Below are 23,703 nucleotides of genomic sequence, written 5' to 3' on the forward strand. Positions count from 1 at the left end.
GGGCCTTATTATGTGTTTCTAAGTTCATAGGTAGCATGCAGGCAAAAATAATTCCGTAAAACATATCTTTTGTTAATCATGCTCATGTTTTACAAGGGAAATGAAACAAAGTGGTTCATGGATACCTTTTAGTGCATATGCAATTTGGTTGTAACTTATAACTTTAAAGAAGACACAATACAGAACACACCAAACATAAGCATAGGTAAACTAAATTTGATAAATTAGTAAAAAAATAAAAATAATTGTGTTATGGTCATTCTTACAGAATATAGTATAGATGTTAGCAAACCATGGAAACAAAACAATGGAGAAAACAGACCATACAAAATGTAATAAAGAAACATCTCGAATAAGTCTTCAAACTTGTTAATGCTTCATGTGTGGACGAGCAAACCCCGGCTGCACCAACCAAACAACACATATTAAAATGTATGCACACTATCTTGCTGGACAACTTCAATGTTTTAGAGTGTTTTGATTATAGCATCACTGTAGTTATATTTATAATTACCTGAAGCAGTTTTGAAGGAGCTTCCTGATGAACAGGACCATGGCTTCTTGTTTTCCTTCTATCCAACGCAGGACTAGTATTAGCTACGGTTATGTCCCAAAAGCTTCTCTTTTTAGCTGCAGCAGCTGGAGATGCAAACCGATGGCTCGGGCTTTTTAGCTCCTTCTCCTTCTCCTTTGGTCTCAAGCTCCCTCTTGTGACAATCCTTCTTGTTTCTTTGCCTCTTTCTGGTGTTTTCTCGCTCTTTCTACTACAAAGATCTTTCATTAATTCTTCTCTTTGCTTCTTCATCTGCAATCCATGTTCCCTCTTCATTCTCTCCATCTCCATCTTCAATGCCTTAACAGTCAGCTGAAGTTCCTTCACAGCTTCTTCTGCTTTTGTCCTTTTGGATGATTCTGGTGTGAAACATGTCCCTGATAACAAAGAGTGCCTTGGTTTCTTCTTCTGCTGAGCTGTTAGCGCAGATGGTGGAGTCATTAGAGATGAGATTGATGGAGGTGTCAGAGAAATGTTGTTGTTGTTATTAGCAGCGGCCAAGTTCTCTGCTTGAAGAGTCAAAAGCTTTTGCTGCTGCTTTGCAAGCTGGACACGCAAATCACGGTTCTCTTTCTGAAGCTCTAACAAGAGCTTTGCCTGATCAGGCCCTTCTTCTTCACCCACTTGAACCATTTCTTCATTTACTTCAGATTGCTTCAGGCGAATCTCCTTGGCTCGATCAGCCCAATGGAGGGTGTTTTGTGTTTCACCAAAAGATTGACTGCTTGGACTTATATTAGCAATCATCACAGTGTTACATGAGCCGCCTAGTGAGTCTTTGAGCAGTTGTGTGAGCTTAGAGTTTCGGAAAGGAATATGTTTCTTGCCTTCCACAAGCGCATTAATGCAACTACTTAATGCAAGAAGTGATCTGTTTATGTTTGCTCCTTCCAGCGATCTAAGTGTCCTTTGATCAGTTGCTAGCGCTCTTTCAGAACCCGCAAGATCAATGAGAGATAGCTTCCCTACCCGGCTGATGATATTCATAGAAGCATCTCTAGTCTTATACTCCACTATGACCTAACGAACAGCAACAAAATATCAACTTAAGACATTCCAGGTCTCAAAATTAATGATACACTATTGATTTGACGCGATATGAAAGGATGAAAATTCTAACCTGAAGGATAGCGTGAGAGCGAGAAGATGTTTCATTGCAACGCGTTGGCTCGGTAGTTCTGTTTTGATTACCCCTTTGGAGCAGAGCCATTACCTGCAATAAATCACCATAAACCAATCTTATAATTTAGCTTTTTATTCATTATCACTCAAAGTGGAAAATGTATAGATTAGAAGTAGAAACCTCATCTGTTGAATAAGCTCTATATTGTGTGAGACCAGCAGCCACAGTTCCCTGATTTCAACCACATTCAGAAAAAAGCAAATGAGTGAGACCAATGTGTTCTTATGTAAAGCTAAAAGGGACAAAAAATAATAGTCAGTTTTATGTATACCTGCTTATCTTCGCGGAGAATGAGAGGTCTACCAGGTGAAAGCAAATCTCGAACAGTTTCATTGTAAACCTCAAGATAAGAAAGATGAACAAGATGGTTCCCATCTAAGCTTCTCTGTCTAACTTTAGCAAACAAATCTTTGATTGCTAAAACCATTACACCTGGATTCTCCATAGTCCCTAGCATCGTATAAGTCTTGCCTGCTCCTGTGGCACCGTAGCAGAAAACTGAACCGTTTCTTCCTTCAAGAACTGCTCCAACAAGATCTCCTGTTCTGAAAAAATCAAAGGGGAAAACATCTAAAAACTTGCAGCATTTTGATGCTAATGAAAGAAATCATCATTCAAGACAGAGATGATTAAATACACTTACGTGGTGGAATAAACTTCTTGTTGTGTTGTGGTTTCAGGAAAAGAAGAATCAAAAGTGAAATGACGAACACGGAGCCTCTTAAGCCTAAGGTAATCGTTCTCATTCGTGAACTCCGTCAGATAAACATCTCTTTTATTCAAAATCTTGACACAACATCTTGAACCATTCTCTTTTTCCTTTTTCCCCATTGGTCTAAGCCTAACAAACACCAGAATCCGGCTCACAGAAGCATCCATTTTCTCACCCTTTTCAGCGTCCGTGACGTTTCTAGCTCCATTTCCCATTGAAAGCTTCCTAATCACACCACTAGGCTTAACCGGAACCGAATTAACCCCAAAAATCCGATCTGCTTCGACTACATTGTTCTCTTTGGTAGCTTCATCAACAAATCTAGAAACTTTACCGTCTTGGCGATGAAAAATTTCTCCTTTCTTGGAGGAATCAGCTGGTAGCTGAGTCTTAAACCTCAGATCTTCAGGTTTAGGAGACTGATTAGGGTTCCTGAGAGAAAAAGAGGCTCTCTTTTGCTGCTCGTACAAGAGAGTCAAAGCTTTCATCTTCTCCTTTAACCCTTGATGTGGATTTCTCAACGGAAGATTCAGATTTGTGCTTTCTTGCTCATTTGGCTCCTGTTTCATCACCTTAGATCGAGTCGATACCGGCATTTTTCTCCTCTCTCTTTTTTTTTTCCTCCAGAATCTAAGATCTTCTCACCATCCAAATAACAAAACCCCCCCAGGCAAGATCTTCTGTGTTACGACTGATCAAACGCCGTTGATTGGACTGAAGAAGGTGCGTTGGTCAAAATGAAAGCTTTGGGAGTGTGTATAGTAGATTGATTAATTGCTATTTTCAGTCTTTGGTTTTTGGATTAGGAAACGCAAATTAAGAAACAATTCAAGGAGCTTTTTGAAAATTCTTTGTAACGGTCATAAAATTGCTTTGTCAGCCCAGTGTTTGAGCTTTGAGTGGTCCACGTAAATATTCTTTATAATAAGTGACATTATTGCTTTTTCAATATATTTTTTATTCACTATTTCGATTCCTTAATTTCCGTTTTGATTTCGAGAATTGAGTTTTAGATTCGACATTTACTATATTGGTTTGTTTCTATTTTTTTTAAATATAAAACCAAAAAGAAAAAGAAAATATGTGAGTAGTAATTAGCATATCATATGTGACATATCTTTTATATCATATGAATGTCATATGAAATGTTTTTATTATGTTAAGACACAAGAACAATATCTTATGGTAATGAAATTACTTTAATGTTTACAAAAAAAAAAAAATGAAAGCCGAAACAAAACGAGACCCGAGCCATTCGCTGGAGTCATTTTAGCTGAGCCTCAGAAAACTCTCAATTACCAAAACCAGCCGAGCGATTGAGCCAAGCTTCTGTGCCCTAGCTCCTCTCCCTCCGTCAAATTCGCCGACCAAATCAACGGATCTGCCGTCGTAACCAATCCCTCAGATCGGCGAGCTTCCGACTCAAACCTCATATCCCTTATATCGGCTCAGATCTCTCTCTCTCTCTCTCTCTCTCTGGCTCAGAGATCCAGCGCCGATCCTCCTCCTCCCTCCTCTCTGTTGTGGCGGCTGTTTCTGCTTTCCCTCCAAAATAAAATAAATAACTCTTCCCTCTCCCGCAACGGTTTTTGTTTATTTTTCCTTCGTTTTAGCGATGGAGTGGAATGTAAACAATGCATTCAAAACCTACAAAGGTAAATAAATTCAAAACTCTGATAATGCCTTCATAGATAGAGCTTATTGTTTTGTGATAAAAGTATGGAACTTGCTTGCTTTCATTTGTGGTCTTAGACTCTTAGTGTTTGTATTCGTTTATTAACTGAGACAACAACAACTACTGTTGTTGTTGTTTGCTGCTACTTGATGTAGAAATGGAACCAAAAGCTATGATGGATATGACACTTGTTCCACACTCTGACCCCATTGACATTGGATTAGCCTCTTCTGATAAAGCAAGTACTGCCCCCCCTAAACGGAAGAAGACTATGACATCTGTCTATCTTAAATACTTTGAGACCGCACCAGACAGCAAAACCCGGAAATGCAAATTCTGTGGACAAAGCTATTCCATTGCAACTGCCACTGGTATTTTTTCTATCTTTGTTATTTTCAACCTTCTATATTGTAGTGTAGCAATAGCAAAACAAACAAAAAGTGATTTATTCTTAAGCACTATGAGAAGAAAATCTTGACGCCTTTCAATAACTTGGGTTCTGTTTTTTCATGTTTTAAGGAAACCTTGGAAGGCATCTGGCTAATCGACATCCAGGCTATGATAAGGCAACAGATATTGTCACCAGCTCATCTGTACCACAGACACCACCAGTTGTTGTGAAACCTTCACAATCTCAGTCGAAATCCCTGCAACTCGATTATGATCATCTTAACTGGTTAGTTCTCAAGTGGCTCGCTTTGTCCTCGCTTCCTCCCTCTACTGTAGACGAAACATGGTTGGGAAACTCCCTCAAGTTTCTTAACCCAGCCGTCCAATTATGGCCGGCTAAAAAATATAAAGCCATACTTCATGAGGTTTTCAGAAGTATGCGGGAAGATGTGAAGACATCCTTGGAGCATATCCAATCCAAAGTTTCTGTCACTTTATGTTTTTGGAGTTCATATCAAAACATTTTTTATATGAGCGTAACTGGCCAATGGATAGACGAAAATTGGTCTTCTCATAGATTGTTGCTTGACATATGTCGGATTCCCTATCCCTCTGGGGTTTCTGAGATCTATAGCTCCCTTTTGAAAGTCCTTAAGATATACGCCATTGACGACAGGGTTCTATGTTGTACACATGACAACAGTCAAAACGCTATTCACGCTTGTCATAGCCTGAAGGAGTACTTGGATGGTCAAAAGGTCTTGCCTTTCTGCTACATTCCCTGTGCTGCTCAAACTCTGAATGAAATTATTGATGAGGGTTTAGCAACTATAAAGCCCATAATCTCAAAGGTCAGAGAATTCACACAGGAGTTAAACGGATCGATTGAGCTATCAGATGATTTCGTTCAGTTGACAACAGCTTATCAAGAAGGCGACTGGAAACTTCCCATCGATGCTTCATCTCGTTGGAGTGGCAATTACCAGATGGTCAACATCTTGTGCAAGGTAAGATTTCTATAACTTTGACCTGGAAACCATCAAGCTCTGAGATATTTGTATGTGATGTCTTATTAGTTTATAATATATTGGTGCAGGCTGGCAAGTCCCTAGACTCTGTGATTAGGAAAACCGAGAATGGTCTAGAGAACAGAATGATATTGACTTCTGCAGAGAAGAACGCGGTGACTATTGTCCACAATTACTTGGATTTGGATTCATTCCACAAGACCACTCAAGATATGTGCACGAACAAGGATCTCACGGTTGGTCTGGCACTGCTCTTTATGGATAACATATCTGAGATGATCACGACTTGCCAGAAATCATGCCACAATCCAGACTGGCTAAGAACTTGTGCTGAAAGCATGGCCCAGAAGGCCAGAAGTTACAACACCCAAGTGTGCAACGTATTCACTTACATTACAGCCATTCTTGACCCACGGATTAAAACAGAGTACATTCCAGAGACGATAAATCTTGACAGCTATATAGATGAAGCAAGAACTCATTTTATTCGTAATTATGCCTCCTCTCATTTCACATCTTCCATGACTAGCGGGTACCGTCCTCAGGACATTGATGAAGGAGGAGGAGGGAATATCTCATTTGCAGAGGAAATCGCTAGAAGGAAAAGAAGAGGAAGTATGAGCAACAATGTAGTTGATGAACTAACTCAGTACTTATCAGAGTCTATAGTCCCGATGCAAACCGATGTGTTGGATTGGTGGAAGGTAAACAGCGGAAGATACCCGCGACTTTCTAACATGGCTCGGGATTTCCTTGCGGTTCAGGCGACTTCCGCTGCCCCGGAAGAGATATTCTGCGGTAAAGGTGAAGAGATTGATAAGCAAAAGTATTGCATGCCTCAAGATAGCACACAGTCTGTTCTTTGTATCAGATCATGGATTGAAGCTGGCATGAAACTGAAGTACAAGTCTGATGAGATTGACTATGAACGGCTAATGGAGTTTGCTTCCACCGTGGCCGGGGATAATACTGCCGGAGGTTTAGACAAGAATCAGCGTAGGTGAGATCTTATTTAGTGTTTGTACTGAAGAAACTATAATAATTTAGGAGCATGAGTTGTATGTAATTTTGCATAGTGGTGATTTGTAAAGACCATTTGCGTTAAGAGTTGGTATGATGAAAACCAATCTGGTTAACTTTCTTAATTTAACTGTATTCTCCTCTCGTATCATTGTTGTTAGGGAAAAGGAAAATTCAAAAAATAAATGGGACAAAAGCTACTCTAAAAAAATTCACAGGAAAGCAAAAAGCACAATATTTGACTAATTTAATTGATGGGTATTTTTTTTTTTTGTCGCAAGATTTGAAAAGTGGAAATGAATCGTACGAAATAAGAAAATACTTTTATCTATCTTCTTGGTCCGTAGATTTTGTCTTCTTGGCATGATCGATTGCGATAATGTCAAAGTCTAGTGTTTGAGTGACCAAGTTGTTGCTTAGTTTATTAATCTATACATAAATTCAAATACGACTACTTTTTTGTAATACTTAGCTACCTTCCTCGAATTTACAAATTCGTGTTGTGTTAAGAGTTTTGTCGTCTAATGATTCCCTAAGCATATTTGAATTTTGAGAGAGATCACAAAAAAAAAAAAAAAAAAAAAGATTAAGAGCTCTTGTGAGTCGTACTTATTGGAATAGTCTCGCAGCACTCCGACTTTTACAGTTGAATTCATTCCGACATGGCCACGTACTTACTACGTCCCTTTTGTGGTTTTTCATTTCGATATGCGTAGAACCTTTTTTAACTCTTTCGATAAATTCAATTTTAATTATATCTTAAATCTGTTGCCCCATTTCGATGATTCTTTTTTTGGTTTTACTACTCATTGTAAATTAAATAAAGAAAGAAGTCGACCAAGAAAAAAAAATTATATGATATATTATTGTTTCTTATACTTGGACCGACCTATTCCGGTCTACAATTTTTGTTTTTTTTTTTTTTTTATATATATGGGTCAAGAATTGGGTCAATACAAAAGAAAATTCAACCTGGCTATATAAATTTAATTGGTGTACCAGATCTGCCGGCGCCGTAATATAATTCTTTTATTCACTTTAGATTTTGTGTATGTTGTCCACGAAATAATTCATATTTTCGCATGCAAAATGTACTCCCTCAGTTTATTTGGAATATAGATCTTGATTTGCATATATTAGCACTTATAGATTTCGAAAATAAGTCGGTAATTAGCTACACAGGCACTTTAATTTTATGTTACACTAATACTTTTTTTTCATACTTTTGTTTTTGGCTTAGCAACCATTGATATTCGTTATTTATGCTCCCCTGTTTTATAATTTGAGTTGTGGCGGTTTTGTGCATGGGAATATATAGTATATAGCTTTCTTCATACTAGTCTAGTACATTATTTGTTGATAACTAAAAATAATACTTATGAATATTATTTGTCTTCATACTAGTCTAGTACATTATTTGTTGGTAACTAAAAATAATACTTATTGATATTATAATTGTCTTACGAACGATCAGACCTCTATCTCAAAACTTCCACTGAAAAAGTTAGCGGTTTCATGAAATAATCAGATCTTTTTTTTATAATGTATAGGGAATCAAAATAAGCCACGTGTCAATCACCTTGAAACGATCCAGGATGCAGTCACACGTACAGCTAGCCACAAGCAAGCATAAATATAGATGGTGGCTCGTCCTCAAAGTTTCTCACTTTGCAAAGTGTACGTGTGATACAAACCAATCTTTTGTTTTTTTTTGTTCTGAGAGAAAAGATTCTCTCTATTTCTGTATCTCTCCTTGTGGTAAGAAAACAGAGCTAGCCTAGAGATCATCTCTCTTATAATATATATATATCTCTCCGCGGTGTTCTTGTCGTAGTTCAATGTTAAAACGATCTCGAGTTTCCCAAAAGAACAAGATGTCTATTCGAAAAATCTATAGATGTCTCAACTCTTTAATCAAAAGATCATGTGCTCAATCTTTATGATCATACGTACGCTCCATTTCACACTTTGTTACAACTCTCAGGTTTTCAATTTTTCGTCTTTCTTCTCTGTTTCACTTGAGAACGTCCTTTGAGTACTCGATCGAGAAAGCCAAGTTTCTTTCAAGAATCAAGAATACGAAGAATTAACCAAGAATATGGTGCGAACGCCGTGTTGCAAAGCTGAACTAGGGTTAAAGAAAGGAGCTTGGACTCCCGAGGAAGATCAGAAGCTTCTCTCTTACCTTAACCGTCACGGTGAAGGTGGATGGCGAACACTCCCCGAAAAAGCTGGTACGTACTAACATTTTTTTATTTTATTACTTTTATTCCGTCATATTTGAATATTCAAATGTTGGACCTTTTCTTGATATTATTGATCTATTGTTAGACATTTGAATATTTATTTTTTATTATTGGATATAGGACTCAAGAGATGCGGCAAAAGCTGCCGACTGAGATGGGCCAATTATCTGAGACCTGACATCAAAAGAGGAGAGTTCACTGATGACGAAGAACGTTCTATCATCTCTCTTCACGCCCTTCATGGCAACAAGTTAGTCTCTATCTCTCTCTAGTCTCTACTGTATATGTATACTTCCCGATTCTTTAGTGTTATTTGTTTTTCTAAATCATCATAAGAAAATATATCCTAAACTTAAACGCAAATTATATATAAATCTTCACGCTTGAAATTTCATATTTTATGGTTTTTGCAATAGCTAATTAATATTGTAATCTTATGGTGTTAATTAATCAGATGGTCTGCTATAGCTCGCGGGTTACCAGGAAGAACGGATAACGAGATCAAGAACTACTGGAACACTCATATCAAAAAACGTTTGATCAAGAAAGGTATCGATCCGGTTACACACAAGGACTTAAACGCCGGCACCGACAAATCAGAAAACCACCCGGATGAACAAAACGTTAATCAGACAAGTAGTGATGACGATGTTCTTGATAACGAGAAGCCGAAGAAGAACAACAAGAATCGTAGATTGCCATCGGCTAGGTTCTTGAACAGAGTTGCTAATAGGTTCGGAAAGAGAATCAATCACAGTGTTCTGTCCGAGATCATCGGAAGTGGTGGTCCACTTGCTTCTTGTCACACTACTACTACTACTACTACCACAAGTGTTTCCGTTGACTCCGAACAAGATAAGTCAACGAGCTCCTCCTTCACACCAACCTCGAATCTTCTCTGCCAGGCAGCCGTTAATGCAACAACTCCTGTTTCATCGTACTTTGACGTTGATGGTTACGTTAATCCGACGTCGTCTTCGTCAACGTTCTCCGATTCCTCCGTTAACAATCCTCCAATGTACTGTGATAATTTCGTTGGTAATAACAATATTGACGATGAGGATACTATCGGGTTCTCGACATTTCTGAATGATGAAGATTTCATGATCTTGGAGGAGTCTTGTGTTGAGAACACTGCGTTCATGAAAGAAATTACGAGGTTTCTTCACGAGGACGAACGTGATGTCGTTGAGGTCACGCCGGTCTATGAACATGAACGTCAAGACATTTATGACGAGATTGATAAATATTTTTCCTGAGTGCTTGATCGGTGAATCCCACGTGATCATGTGATATATATACATATATATATATACCATGTCGATATGGATATGTTCTTTTTATAAAGAGATGCCGATGGATATATTACCTTGATGATGACGATAATAATAAATAATGACGATAATAATACTAATGGCGATGATGATAAACCATGCATGTAGCTTGTATTCCCATATGTTATATGTACATATATGCGTGTGTGTGGGTTTTATGTTTTTTTTTTTTCTTCTTATTTATAAGTCTAACCTTGTAATGAATAAATTATTTTCAAGTGCTATGTAAGTGGTATCCATTGTTGTAACACTCGGTAACTCTTTGTTTGATATAATTTAGAAAGAAGAAAAACAAAGTATAACCTCAAGTGTTGGCAATGGATGATAAATGGTGGTATAATAATAAGATTAACGAGATTTTTAACGTTTACCAAATTAATCAATACTGCGAAAACAAAGTAATTTAGTAATTTATCGTGTTAATTATCAGAAATTTGTGTATCTATCTGAATATGAGATTTGCATTATTTTGACAAATCATTAGCTGCTGCTACTACATCGTACTACTACTAAATTTTTAATGCGATGTATGTTCCTGAAGAACTTTGGTGGCTTATGTCATGAGTGAAGAGCTTAATGGATAGAGTAGGTTGATAAATAATTATTAATTATCTTCAACTAAACTTTTTAAAATGTATCTACGTAGATGTTTTTTTGTTTAACGAGTTAAGTTATTATAACTTAAGTATGTCATTCTCATAAGTTACTATAATTTAATTACGTATGTCACTCTCATAAGTTATTGTAACTTTAGTATGTCATTCTCTAGTGTATAGAAACTTCACCTAAATTAAAAAAATGTATGTATATCATTATAACTTAAAGTATGTCATTATCTAGTGTATGTAAACTTCACCCTATCAGTATTCGAATAATCAGCTATGAGACCGACGTAAAGCAAGTGAGAGGATCATTCTTTCAATGTTCCGATCAAGGACTAAAGATAAGAAGTGCATTATCATTCCAAACCTTTTGAAAGCACCATACTGCAGAAAATAAAAAAGCAAATTAAAGCTGAGACATGTTTAACACAAATAATATTTCGATAAAAGTTAGTTGATATTTAAATATATCGCTTTCTCTGTACAAATAAAGTGATAAGCAACACTAAATTAGAAGTTGTATTTTCAGGAACGACTTATGCAAATTTAAGTTTTGGTGAGAAAAATTAAAAATGAATAACTGTAAATTAAACTACTAACTTTTGTTGTAAGGCAACGGTATAAGTATAAAGAGGTTATACATTACGTTTTGTAATGTAGTTGAGATTATAGATACTCTTACCAATATCCTGAATTTAGGCAAAGTATGAGAATTGGCTAGGGTTGCTTCCACGAATGAACAGTAAATGAATATATTGTAGAAGTTTCCTAACAAATGAAATAAATAAAGTTGTACATGCATGATCATTACAATACCTGCAACTTATTTCCACCAGGCCATCTTTTTTTTTTGGTCTTCCTTTGAAGTCTCAACTTTGATCTGATTAGTGATTATAGTCGAAAGATTGATACAGTATAGTATCTGGATGATAATTACTAAAAGAAAATATATACTTCTTTGTTTTTTGTTTTTTTGAAACCACTATAATACTTCTTTAACTATAAAGAATGATGCATATATTGCATAAATCATGTGAGTCGGCATTAGTCATTGCCGGTCTTTGCCGTTGGCAGTATGTGCTAGTGCCACCCACGTTCATGTGCATGCACGATGAATCGATGATTGACTCTTGACCTTTCAAAAGTCCATAACGTAATACCTAATAACATTAGATTTTCCTATATTCCTTAAGAAAATTGTATATTCTTCCGCTAATAAATCCGCCCGATTTTACTCCTATTAATTTTGATTTCTTTATTTCTTGTTCCAATTTGTACAATAACTAAAATAATTTTCATTTGATAATTATATTGCACTTCACTATTATTGACTTAACTTTCCGATTCACATCAACATTATTGTTTTTCTTTTTCACCAATAACTAAAAAATTAATGTCAGTAAACTAATAGTATAAATGTTTCAAAACATATTTGCGTGAAAAAATACTAAAAATTCAGTTGTTTAGTAATAAATTAGTACCCAACCACATTTGGACTCAGATGGTTTATTTTCAAGGTTGGCTCCTCCTCAGTTGACAAATTTTTTTGTTCTGTTCAAAGTAAACAGAATAAATAATAAACAAAAATATCGTCGGACATACTATGCTCTCAAGACTGATCAAGATATGCTCGTGCCCTGTCTTGATCCAACCCGGACTCAATGCAAACTTACTTAAAAAAATATATTCACAGAACATTTTAATAAGAGAAAAACAAGCCACGTTAAGAGAATTACTATCTATCATAATTATTTTTAATTGTTTAATTGTTACAAATTCCAGATCTACATCCAAAATCAGTTTTAGTTAAATTATTCTCTTCATATCATCTTATATATATATATATATATATATATATATATATATATGTTTTTGGTATACATAAATTAACCAAAAAATATAACTACAAGTTGTAAACTATCCATTTTCAACGTCCCTTTAAGAGTCGTTTTCCACCTTTTCTAATATTTATGTTAATTAACATTTATATCTCTTTGGTATATAATTTATGAAAACTCTTAAAAATACACAAATCATTGAAATATTAGTATGTGTTTCTCTTTGCTTATAGAAAAAAAAGAAAAAAGGAATAATACACTTGATTAATAATACAATTCTGATTGATTCTGTGGCTGTGATATGATTGGCTGATTCTGATAGATTCGGCAACCCTAAATTCCAATTCCACTTTTCTGCATGGAAATAAATATGGACGACATGAGAAAAAGTTGTACGCACTTCATGTCTTCATATATATTTAGTTGTCGATCGATATAATAATAGTACCATCATAGACATACTTTTTGTTCTTTTTTTATATATATACAATAGTACCATCATGGCATCATAGCCATACTTGGTACTACACTCCACGTAAAAACGTCGTTAATTAAAACGGTATGTTACGCGCTAAAACGATATGTAGTTAACACTCTCTTCTGATACACTCGGCTTTCATTTTTTGTATAGGAAGATAAATCCATTTAATTTGTTCATCAGAACTGAATTTTTCTATCAATATGGAGTCAAATTACAATGGTCACTGTTGAGAACTTGAGTTCTTACAAAAGGAATCAGATGGTAAAAATGAAAATAAACACTATTTGGAATTTTTAGTTTAGCAAAGTATATATGTCCACAAGTTTATTGTTTTCTCTGCTTATTCAAACGAAATTTAATTTCTTCAAACCGTTAATTTTATTCATTGTCGAGTTTCTCTTGTCTAGATAAAGATTCCACACGTGAAGTTAGTATCCTAATCAAATCTGTTACCTCTTTGTTATCTTCTTCCTATCTTTTCTTCTTCTTCTTCTTTCTTTGTTTGTTGTCTCCTTGAAAGGACATTTTCTAGTAAGTACCCTTTTGACTAGCAATACTACATTGCTATAACAACAACATAATAATGACAGCCTGAAGTTCACTTTCCAATATATTATTGTACTATGCACTTAAACTTTTATTAATCCATTAATTGTTTTGTTTCATTTTATCAAAAACACATTTAAACGCTATCTTTTTTAACTTATTTATAGCTAGGGAAACCATGTCAATGATGATGGACATCGCATTGCATGCATAAAACATTTGAATAAAAAATTCAACAACCTTATTGGGTTGCTTCTTAAAACACATAGTAACATACACCCGACAAAAGATAAGAGCTCATAGGTAGTTGAATAAGCATGTACCATTGGAGAGGATCGATCCAAGTCAGATGCCTATTCGAATAAGCCAGAAGTCATGGAAAAAAAGAAAGAAAGAAGAAGTCGAAAATCATGGTACAACACGGAAATGTTAAAAAGAGCTGAAAAGAAGAAAAAATAATCGTTAAAACAACCGACACTGTTGCTTAATTTGATAGGTGTATATGGGAAACAATATGCGATTTGATGAGAAGGTGCAATCTCACCATCTAACAGTTGCGTTTTGTCAAAAGACTCAAAACAAAAGTGATTATATTTTTCTCCTCCAACTTGTTTCCACAATTCCACGTTTGTTAGACAAAAAATTAAATGTCAAATTAAAGGACAACATTAATGCTGATATATGTGTTTGGAAGGGACGTAAACAAGTAAAGTTGTGATTGCTCGATCCAACATGTTAACGTGCGTGGAGACTTTTCAACTCATGAAATTCATAGAACCTTAATCGCTGATTAAATCAGTTAGTTGGCACCAATAATTTTCATGGCCACGTAAACTGATCCTTAACAATACCGTAGTTTGTTCGTCCAATACCAATAACTAGACGTAGTAATCCCTAGCTATTCTCATTACTAGGAATGAGTAATCATTTAGTTTCATTTTAAGCAATGTTTACAAAATTTTGCACACAAATTAAGAATTTATATAATGTAATGGATATTTTTTTTAGATCAAACCACCATTAAGTAAAACTAATTCAATTCAATCAATAGAAGCATACTGAAAAATATATAAATGGTAAAAACTAAAAAGTTTAAATATGTACATTGAAACCTTTGCATAAAGACTTGTCAACATAATTTAAACTGAAAGAAGAAAAGATCTAAAACATTATGGAACATACAGTATATAAGTGAAAGCAGTTTCAAAACCTTGTGTTAAGGATGCTCTAACAATGAGTATTATTCCATCACCTATTATTGTTGTTAAATTGATCTCATCATTATTGAACCCACTAAACCATACACATGCACTTGTAAAAGCGTTAGTTTTTCTTTTTCTCTTTTTCTTACGTATTTAACTGATATCATAAACATGGTGATAATTAAAGGTAGAGATAACACAGAAACTTATGAGGTTAATAAGTACTACGTAATAACCACACATAGAGATATACACTTTAGCATTTTCGAAATGAGTATATTACCGATCAACAGCTAGTAGCCGCTAACCACACATACTTGTATAAAAACGTCGGCCTTTGTGAAAGTGTCAATTTTTTTGGCTATTATCAATAGATGAAAGCCGTCTAGCTATAGTTAGGTTATATTTTGGTTAAAAACTGATTAAACTAAAATCCGATTGCTTTAACTTTATATCGTCGTATAACTAGACAAAAAAATTTTAAACTAAAAAAAAAAAACCGGAAAACTAAAAGAGTATCCAAATGAAACCAAATGGATATGTAAGTTATAGCTAGTTTGGTAACTATTTATAATTAAGCTAAAAAAATGGAAGAAACTTGTGCACAAATCCACACGTACTTAACACTAGGCTGACGAGGTGAGTGAGATATATAGGGTGAGCCGTGAGGGTGTCAATAGAGATATTTGTGTTAACTATTGCATATCAATAAACTTGTGCATAAAATTTGATCAAGGAACAAGTTAAACATATTTTGATATAAGGGTTAAAAAAAAAAAAAAAGGAAAAAAGTATATAATGTACGGTTGTCATATTTTTTTACTTTTGTAGCCAAATCACAGATGGAGTTAAGATCTGGAAATATAATTACATAGAAAAATTTGGACAGTGAAGAAAGGATTTTGTATGTTACTCAGTCGTAGAAACAAACAATCTCACCACATTCATTCACAACAATCTCACTTCCTCTTCTTTCTTGAGTCTCTCTTATTGAGAGAGATTCAGTCTGGATCTCTCTTCTTGTCGGCAGATTCTTTTCGCTTCTGCTCGAATCTCCGTTTTACTGTTTTTTTTTTTCCTTTTTTTAATTGAAAGAACAAATCGAATTGAGAAAACGGTGGAGGAATCGGGCGGGTGTAGTAGTAGCGAGTAGCGAAAGATGAGGCGGTGGCCGGTGGATCACCGGCGGCGAGGTAGAAGGAGATTGTCTAGTTGGATATGGTTTCTCCTTGCTTCTTTCTCTGTCGCTGGATTAGTTCTCTTCATGGTTCAGCATCGTCACCATCAACAAGATCCATCTCACCCTATACTTGTATGCCTCTCTCTCTTTCTTTTTTTTTCATCTCCCAAGCTATGGATTTTGTATTGCTCAGATTTGATCTTTTGTTTTGCTCTGCTTATTATATCATCCCTCTCATGATCAAATAATTGTGGATCTTACAAGGATTCACTAATCTAACTGCAATCGTAACCTAATTTAGTTTACGCTCAAGTCTTTACAATTGAATCCTTTTTTTAAGCTCCTAGTTGAGTAGCCTTTTTTTATTGTGTTTGTTTTCGGGCCTTGTATAGATATTGTAGTTTCTTATTGATATTGTTTTGCCGGTATTTTGAAATAGAACAATGTTGAAGGTGCTTTTTTGTTGTAATTTAGAGTTCCAGATGGGAAAGATTTGTGTTAAGTTAAAAGCTCTTCTGTTATATCAAAAATTGGTGATGTTCATGTTAATTTCATTTACTAAAGATAAATTCATATTGGATGAGTCTTCTTCATTATGGCCTTTTTAACATGGAAACATCTGAGGGGAATTATGAACACGATTAAAATGTCATGAGAACTTTGTTGAGATTTCTCTAGCCAAGCCACCACTTGTGAACAAAATCTTTTTCTTTCACAATGTATAGTCTCGGGGATATGGACGATTTATGTATCATACTCACTGTCTAAAGATTGGATCTTTCGATGGTTGCCTTTTGGAAAACTTACTCTTTATCTTCTTGTCTTTGTTAGGAGAGAGACACGAGAGTCGAAAATGTATCTCCTCCCCGTTTAAACTTCACAGAAGAGATCACAAGTGCTTCCTCATTCTCTAGGCAATTATCAGAGCAAGTGACGCTTGCCAAAGCTTATGTTTTTATAGCCAAAGAACACAATAATCTTCATTTAGCTTGGGAATTGAGTTCTAAGATCAGAAGTTGTCAGTTTTTGCTCTCAAAAGCAGCTATGAGAGGACAACCTATTTCACTAGATGAGGCAAAACCCATTATTAGTGGTCTATCAGCTCTAATCTACAAAGCACAAGATGCACATTATGACATAGCCACCACAATGATGACCATGAAATCTCACATCCAAGCCCTTGAAGAGCGTGCAAATGCAGCTACCGTTCAAACCACTATATTTGGCCAATTGGTTGCAGAGGCACTACCAAAGAGCCTCCACTGTGTGATGATCAAGCTCACATCTGATTGGTTGATAGAGCCATCTCGTCATGAACTGGCAGATGAGAACAGAAACTCACCTAGACTTGTCGACAACAACCTCTACCATTTCTGCATCTTCTCGGATAACGTGATTGCCACCTCGGTTGTTGTTAATTCAACTGTCTCAAATGCTGACCATCCGAAACAGCTTGTTTTCCACATAGTGACAAATCAAGTGAGCTACAAAGCTATGCAGGCTTGGTTTCTAAGTAATGACTTCAAGGGCTCAGCTATAGAGATCAGGAGCATAGAGGAATTTTCTTGGTTGAATGCTTCATATTCTCCTGTTGTTAAGCAACTGCTGGACACAGATGCAAGAGCGTATTATTTCGGGGAACAGACAAGTCAAGATACGATTGGCGAGCCAAAAGTGAGGAATCCAAAGTACTTGTCATTACTGAACCATCTCAGATTCTACATTCCCGAGATCTATCCGCAGCTAGAGAAGATTGTTTTCCTAGACGACGATGTTGTTGTTCAGAAAGACTTGACTCCACTCTTCTCCTTGGATCTACATGGAAACGTTAATGGAGCTGTGGAAACATGTCTTGAAGCCTTTCACCGTTATTACAAGTATCTAAATTTCTCGAACCCTCTCATCAGCTCAAAGTTCGACCCACAAGCATGTGGATGGGCTTTTGGCATGAACGTTTTTGATCTGATCGCATGGAGGAAAGCGAACGTGACAGATCGGTATCATTACTGGCAAGAACAGAATAGAGAACGAACGCTGTGGAAGCTCGGGACACTCCCTCCAGGTCTACTGTCTTTCTATGGTCTTACAGAGCCACTGGATAGAAGATGGCATGTGTTGGGTTTAGGTTACGATGTGAACATCGATAACCGTCTGATTGAAACAGCAGCTGTGATTCACTATAATGGTAACATGAAGCCGTGGCTAAAGCTGGCCATCGGTAGGTATAAACCTTTCTGGTTAAAGTTTTTGAACTCGAGCCATCCGTATTTACAAGATTGTGTCACAGCTTGAAGCAAAAAGACTTACAGAGTTGAGACTAATCCACATCAGAAGAATTCATGATTTCTTACACACTTTGAAGATTCTTTTTCTTTGGAATATTGTAGATCTCAGAAAGTTTGTCACATTCAGAATTTTCCTTCCGAAGACTACTTGTTATCTTCTTTATGGTCTGAAGAGAAACACATTAGAGGGTCCATCATGTACTTACGGTTGAATAGATTACAGGGATTATTATTTTTTGGCGAGTTTATATATATATATATATATATTTTTCTTTTCCAAGCAATTCTTGTTAACTAGTTCTCTGCGTTGAGTATGAACTTTTCACATATAAAATAAAGTATTTAAAAATAAGATATATATAGCCACCAATGTTCATGTGCCAACGATGAATTGAAAGGTTAATTCATTTCACATACATGAACTGGTCGAAGTTAAATATCGTCTTGTGATCCTTGACTTTAAACAAAACATGAAGATTGATGAGTGTGGAAGTTTTCAACGCACTGCTTTAAATTTCGGATGATCATATATACTCACTGTCACTGACGGGAAAGATAAGACTATCAACTTATAATATGCATTCATAATAACGATGTCAAACGTCAGGGCTGATGAGCAACTGCTCCTAACCCATACCAGTGAAATTTTAATGCAATCTGCTCGAAAACGGAGAACCTGAATGCAAAAGGTGAGATGATATTTCAAACCTTAGTTGCTCAAAATGCTAGATGATGTAGTGATATTTGATACTCTCTCTCTCTCTCTCTCTCTCTTTCTCTCAGGAGGAGCTGACGGAGGCAGCTCAGCAACACATGAAAGAGGTTGGAGTTCAGCTCGTGGAGAAGCGTAACGATTTCGTTCGGTATGCACCATCTGATTATTCAGAGTTATGGGTTACGACCCACTAGTTAAACACTTAAAACGCTTAGACTATTGCAAATACGTTATTATATATTTTTCTTTTTTAAAGTGACCACATAGTCACCAAACCAGGAACTGAAAATCACATATATAACACGTTTGTGGGTCAAAATATTAGCCTCACCAGTCACCACCAACCTACTCTACTTATCTATCTCTCACGACAAACTATATATATTATAACAAACAACAAACGTATTTTGGTATCAGTAGCAAACGAGTAATCTCATCATTACATAGCCAAAAAAAAAAAAAACACGAATGGGATCCAAATCTCTAAACTACGTCGTCGTGCCAGATTCGAATCACGAGTTAGCATCTTCGTCGCCATCAGAGTTTGAGAAGAACCAAAAACATTACCAAGAAATCATCGCCACGCTTCCTCGGGAAGATAGCTGGAGACCAAAAGATCCATTCGTCGAGTACGGTGGTCACTGGTGGCTACAACCTCTCCTCGAAGGCTTACTCCACGCCCAGAAGTTCTTTAAAGCTCGACAGAATGATTTCTTCGTCTGCAGCTACCCTAAAACCGGTACGACTTGGCTCAAAGCCTTAACCTTTGCCATCGCAAACCGCTCCAAGTTCGACGATTCAACAAACCCTCTTCTCAAACGCAACCCACACGAGTTTGTCCCTTACATCGAAATCGATTTCCCGTTTTTCCCAAGTGTTGATGTTCTTAAAGACCAAGGCAACAAGCTTTTCTCCACTCACATCCCTTACGATCTCTTACCTGAATCAGTTGTGGAATCTGGTTGCAAGATTGTTTACATCTGGAGAGACCCAAAGGACACGTTCGTCTCGATGTGGACTTTTGCTCACAAGGAGAGATCACAACAAGGATCACTCATTAGCCTAGAGGAAGCTTTTGATAAGTATTGTCAAGGTCTATCTGTCTACGGTCCTTATCTTGATCATATTTTAGGATATTGGAAGGCTTACAAAGCAAACCCAAATCAGATTTTATTTCTAAAGTACGAGACTATGAGAGCTGATCCATTTCCGTATGTGAAGAGATTAGCTGAGTTTATGGGTTATGGATTCACCAAGGAAGAAGAGGAAGAAAAGGTTATTGAGAAAGTTGTGAAGCTTTGTAGCTTTGAGACTTTGAAGAATCTTGAAGCTAACAAAGGTGAGAAAGATAGAGAAGATCGTCCTGCTGTTTTCGCCAACAGTGCTTATTTCAGAAAAGGGAAAGTTGGGGACTGGGAGAATTATCTGACTCCGGAGATGGTGGCACGTATTGATGGTCTCATGGATGATAAGTTTAAAGGAACTGACTTTCTTTCATCCATATGATGAATATGATCTTTTGTCTTCAAGCTATGTCTCTCTGTTTCTTCTGATCCTATGCTGGTTTATAATATGTAGGTTGCTTTTGTTTACTAGGATACTTTCCATTAGATCAATCTTTGGTGAAGTAATGTGTTATTGTTGTTGTTTTCGTTGAGTGTATCTATCATTATATGTATCGGTTATTGGTCACTAACCAATGATGTTGGCAAAGACTCCCACAAATTAATATGCAGAATCAATAAGAAAAAAAACAGAACAACCTCTGTTTTGCACCAAGATCAAAAGGAAAGAACACATATATACCACTTATAAGTTACAAACTATATAAATCCTTTCGTCATGATCAACTAAATCACTGTAGAAAATGGTTTGGCACTTTGGCTATTTACAAAATATAGTGGAACTATTATAATACAAATGTAATGATGGTTTGGACACTTTGGACGATAACAGAACTCAAAGTATCGTTCTGTCCAATATACATATCATGGGAATACGGTGTTAAGAAAACTATGACAAATGCTTTGTGACATTTTTGTGCATAGCTGCTAAATTGTTACATTGTTTGCTCAAATCCTTGAGGTGAATTAGTTCCTCCTTCCAAAAGTACTAATCTCGAGTTTTGTCTTATGTGGTTTTGCTTTAACAGCAATAGTACAACAAAGACTCTATTGACGAGCCAAGTAAAAAAACGACAAACTAGTAACTTATCAAATCATCTTTCAAAATCATCAGGAAAGTTCTTACACAAAAACATCAAAGCTACTCAATTGTTTTGCACATTGAGCAATACCCAGTAGTTCATATACAGCAAAAAGTTCTTTTAATAAGAGCGAAAGGTCTCGCCTTTTGATTTTCGTCGATTGAGCAAATTTACTATTCCACAAGTATTGTTTTTTTTTTTAAAAATGAACGCGATTCTGTGCCGTAGAGTCGTCGTCGACTCATCTTCGCGTCTCACCAAATGGCTCACGAACCCAACGACTCATGCCCACCCGAATCGTCAAACTTTCACTTCGCTCTACAAACCGAGCCAGAGCCGGCATTTTCGAACTCACTATCTTCCTTCAAGCCCCTCGTCTCCTCCCGTGAGCCGCTTTGACCCTTCCCTGCTATGGCGATCGGAGAAAATTCGTGGGTTTTTCTCGAGCGCTTTAGTGAACAAAGCTGCGAAATTGGGTAATCTCGTGGAGTCCAGAGTTGGGTTCATTGGTTCTCGGTTTCCCAAAAAGGGTTTCGAGTTCGAGAGGTTCTCTGGGTTCCAAAGGCGTAGCTGGTATGTTAGTGTCTTTCATCATCCCTAAGTCTCGTACAACCTTATCGAGATCCGATTGGGGTTTCACTTGTGTTTGTTTTTACATTTGACAGGAAGCATTGGCTTCAAGGATTATCAGATCGTGACGTTGTTCTTGGATTAGTTGTAGCTAACGCAGCTGTGTTTATTATGTGGCGTGTTTTCAATCAACAATTTATGATGAATAATTTCATGGTTAGACCTCAAAGCTTACAGCTTTATAGACATTTTGGTTCCAATACATGCTTGTGTATGGAGAATTAGGCTCTAGATGTCTTTGCATGTAATGCTGATGAAAACATATGTAGTTGATAATGGCTTTGCTGATTGAATTTTGGGCAGATATCGTTGGACAATTTCACCAGTGGGCGTCTACATACTTTGATCACTTCAGCATTCAGTCATATTGATATTGGACATATCGCCTCAAACATGATTGGACTCTACTTTTTTGGAACCAGTGTACACTTCATTTCTCTTATGACTTGTATTTGTTGAGTGAAGCACTCTTGAGCCTGTCACTGCTAGTTTATGAAAAGTTTTGATAGAGATAGTGAATTGTCCTTTTTAATCGCTTACTTCTTCATTTTCCTGAATCCTTCTCTTGATAGATCGCTAGAAACTTTGGTCCTCAGTTCCTTTTGAAGCTGTACTTTGCTGGAGCGCTTGGTGGCTCTGTTTTCTACCTGATTCACCATGCTTATATGGCTGCAACATCGCCCAAGGTATAGAGCAACCAGTATAAAAATGTTCCTATATCTCAAATAATGCTAGGTCCTCACATACGCTAGTTTTGCATTTCAACTATGATGTTGTGTGGGACGGCTTTTCCTTTTCATATTGGGTGACTAATCATATGTGGTGGACAGGGCCAAGGAGCTTTCATGAGGGATCCGTCGAGAACTCCGGGACTGGTATGTTTGAATAAGATGGCAGTTGCATTCGATCTTTGGTTTGGTTATCAGACATTGAAAATTATGACTACTGAGCTAATGCATCCAGAGTTAACTCTTGATCCCCTTCATTGATCCTATTTCTACATGAATTTGACATAAAAATCCATTGTTATGTATTTTGTTGGATGAAAGTGAGAATGATTTGAAGAACTCTTTTACTGTTGTATGAAAGGGCGCGAGTGGAGCCGTGAATGCCATCATGCTGCTCGATATCTTCCTGCACCCAAGAGCTACTCTATACTTAGAGTTTATCATTCCAGTTCCGGCAATGTTGCTTGTAAGTTTTAAGCTCTCAGTCTTAGCTTAAAAGCTAATCTTTCTTCCTAATTCAACTAAAACTCACTCTTCTTTATCTTTCAGGGTGTCTTCCTCATAGGAAAAGACATTTTAAGGATAACAGAGGTAGTCTAATTATCAAATAAATTGCAAAAACTCAAAGTTTGTTTGGAACTATCTGATGATATTTTTCTTTCTTTACTCAAACAACAACAAACCATTTGGACATTGCAGGGTGACAGTAACATATCAGGTTCGGCTCATTTGGGAGGAGCTGCAGTTGCAGCCATCGCCTGGGCTCGTATTAGGAAAGGCCGCTTCCGCTTTTGACCTGACCTTGCTTGGTTTCTGGTCATCGTTAGAGAAATCTTTCTTTTAAATGATTTAAGAAACTTTGAGTCGTTGAGTCCATATTGTGGCTATCTGGTCTCTGCTTACCATATCTGTTTATCCAACCAATTTGGTCTCTTTTGTGCCGTTGAACCTAACCTTTAGAGACTGATCCACCTTGAAACAGTAATTTTTTAATTAGACTACATTTTGGTATGATATTCCTGTTTGTACCATTAAACTTTAAAGTCTAAAAAGCTAAGTATATTTTAAGAAATGTTGAATGAAACATGATTCCAAGCTCATCAAATTGTTAGAGAAAAACAAAATAAAAGAAGAAGAGATCCTTGTAAC

At 36.4% G+C, this 23,703-nt stretch overlaps 6 protein-coding genes across 6 annotated transcripts; 5 read left to right on the forward strand and 1 right to left on the reverse strand.

Annotated features, from left to right (window-relative positions):
- Positions 1–198: 198 nt before the first annotated feature.
- LOC17899225 (kinesin-like protein KIN-8A) lies at positions 199–3,244 on the reverse strand. The gene is made up of 6 exons (XM_006306818.2): positions 2,380–3,244; positions 2,008–2,281; positions 1,857–1,907; positions 1,674–1,766; positions 515–1,573; positions 199–402 (listed from the first exon to the last, which is right to left on the reverse strand). The coding sequence occupies exons 1-6, from the start codon at positions 3,042–3,044 to the stop codon at positions 370–372; spliced, it is 2,175 nt and encodes a 724-aa protein (XP_006306880.1). The 5' UTR covers positions 3,045–3,244; the 3' UTR covers positions 199–369.
- Positions 3,245–3,573: 329 nt separating this feature from the next.
- LOC17899454 (zinc finger BED domain-containing protein RICESLEEPER 2) lies at positions 3,574–6,688 on the forward strand. Its single transcript, XM_006306854.2, has 4 exons — positions 3,574–4,103; positions 4,279–4,494; positions 4,643–5,520; positions 5,610–6,688. The coding sequence occupies exons 1-4, from the start codon at positions 4,064–4,066 to the stop codon at positions 6,543–6,545; spliced, it is 2,070 nt and encodes a 689-aa protein (XP_006306916.1). The 5' UTR covers positions 3,574–4,063; the 3' UTR covers positions 6,546–6,688.
- Positions 6,689–8,573: 1,885 nt separating this feature from the next.
- On the forward strand, positions 8,574–10,325 carry LOC17900222 (transcription factor MYB51). Its single transcript, XM_006305130.2, has 3 exons — positions 8,574–8,795; positions 8,928–9,057; positions 9,262–10,325. The coding sequence occupies exons 1-3, from the start codon at positions 8,660–8,662 to the stop codon at positions 10,064–10,066; spliced, it is 1,071 nt and encodes a 356-aa protein (XP_006305192.1). The 5' UTR covers positions 8,574–8,659; the 3' UTR covers positions 10,067–10,325.
- Positions 10,326–15,653: 5,328 nt separating this feature from the next.
- Positions 15,654–18,510, forward strand: LOC17899503 (probable galacturonosyltransferase 11). The gene is made up of 2 exons (XM_006303893.2): positions 15,654–16,122; positions 16,822–18,510. The coding sequence occupies exons 1-2, from the start codon at positions 15,970–15,972 to the stop codon at positions 18,280–18,282; spliced, it is 1,614 nt and encodes a 537-aa protein (XP_006303955.1). The 5' UTR covers positions 15,654–15,969; the 3' UTR covers positions 18,283–18,510.
- An 889-nt stretch (positions 18,511–19,399) lies between these two features.
- Positions 19,400–20,668, forward strand: LOC17900581 (cytosolic sulfotransferase 17). The gene has a single exon (XM_006304676.2). It carries the CDS (start codon positions 19,459–19,461, stop codon positions 20,494–20,496), a length of 1,038 nt encoding a protein of 345 aa, XP_006304738.1. The 5' UTR covers positions 19,400–19,458; the 3' UTR covers positions 20,497–20,668.
- Positions 20,669–21,257: 589 nt separating this feature from the next.
- LOC17900809 (RHOMBOID-like protein 12, mitochondrial) lies at positions 21,258–23,626 on the forward strand. Its single transcript, XM_006305234.2, has 8 exons — positions 21,258–21,769; positions 21,862–21,982; positions 22,130–22,249; positions 22,399–22,512; positions 22,657–22,701; positions 22,916–23,020; positions 23,104–23,145; positions 23,254–23,626. The coding sequence occupies exons 1-8, from the start codon at positions 21,402–21,404 to the stop codon at positions 23,347–23,349; spliced, it is 1,011 nt and encodes a 336-aa protein (XP_006305296.1). The 5' UTR covers positions 21,258–21,401; the 3' UTR covers positions 23,350–23,626.
- The last annotated feature ends 77 nt before the right edge of the window (positions 23,627–23,703 follow it).

The sequence above is a fragment of the Capsella rubella genome, unplaced genomic scaffold, assembly GCF_000375325.1.
Source record: "Capsella rubella cultivar Monte Gargano unplaced genomic scaffold, Caprub1_0 scaffold_1, whole genome shotgun sequence".
NCBI classification, from domain to species: Eukaryota; Viridiplantae; Streptophyta; class Magnoliopsida; order Brassicales; family Brassicaceae; genus Capsella; species Capsella rubella.

Excerpts from the sequence above, each read along its gene's own strand:
- LOC17900222 (XM_006305130.2), top strand. The coding sequence starts at position 8,660 with ATGGTGCGAACGCCGTGTTGCAAAGCTGAACTAGGGTTAAAGAAAGGA. Across the intron at positions 8,796-8,927 it reads AACACTCCCCGAAAAAGCTG|GACTCAAGAGATGCGGCAAA; the intron begins GTACGTACTAAC and ends TATTGGATATAG. Across the intron at positions 9,058-9,261 it reads CACGCCCTTCATGGCAACAA|ATGGTCTGCTATAGCTCGCG; the intron begins GTTAGTCTCTAT and ends TTAATTAATCAG.
- LOC17899225 (XM_006306818.2), bottom strand. The coding sequence starts at position 3,044 with ATGCCGGTATCGACTCGATCTAAGGTGATGAAACAGGAGCCAAATGAG. Across the intron at positions 1,908-2,007 it reads TTCTCCGCGAAGATAAGCAG|GGAACTGTGGCTGCTGGTCT; the intron begins GTATACATAAAA and ends GGTTGAAATCAG. Across the intron at positions 1,767-1,856 it reads GAGCTTATTCAACAGATGAG|GTAATGGCTCTGCTCCAAAG; the intron begins GTTTCTACTTCT and ends GATTTATTGCAG.
- LOC17900581 (XM_006304676.2), top strand. The coding sequence starts at position 19,459 with ATGGGATCCAAATCTCTAAACTACGTCGTCGTGCCAGATTCGAATCAC.
- LOC17899454 (XM_006306854.2), top strand. The coding sequence starts at position 4,064 with ATGGAGTGGAATGTAAACAATGCATTCAAAACCTACAAAG. Across the intron at positions 4,104-4,278 it reads TGCATTCAAAACCTACAAAG|AAATGGAACCAAAAGCTATG; the intron begins GTAAATAAATTC and ends TACTTGATGTAG. Across the intron at positions 4,495-4,642 it reads TTCCATTGCAACTGCCACTG|GAAACCTTGGAAGGCATCTG; the intron begins GTATTTTTTCTA and ends TCATGTTTTAAG.
- LOC17899503 (XM_006303893.2), top strand. The coding sequence starts at position 15,970 with ATGAGGCGGTGGCCGGTGGATCACCGGCGGCGAGGTAGAAGGAGATTG. Across the intron at positions 16,123-16,821 it reads ATCCATCTCACCCTATACTT|GAGAGAGACACGAGAGTCGA; the intron begins GTATGCCTCTCT and ends TGTCTTTGTTAG.
- LOC17900809 (XM_006305234.2), top strand. The coding sequence starts at position 21,402 with ATGAACGCGATTCTGTGCCGTAGAGTCGTCGTCGACTCATCTTCGCGT. Across the intron at positions 22,513-22,656 it reads TGGCTGCAACATCGCCCAAG|GGCCAAGGAGCTTTCATGAG; the intron begins GTATAGAGCAAC and ends TGTGGTGGACAG. Across the intron at positions 23,146-23,253 it reads ACATTTTAAGGATAACAGAG|GGTGACAGTAACATATCAGG; the intron begins GTAGTCTAATTA and ends TGGACATTGCAG.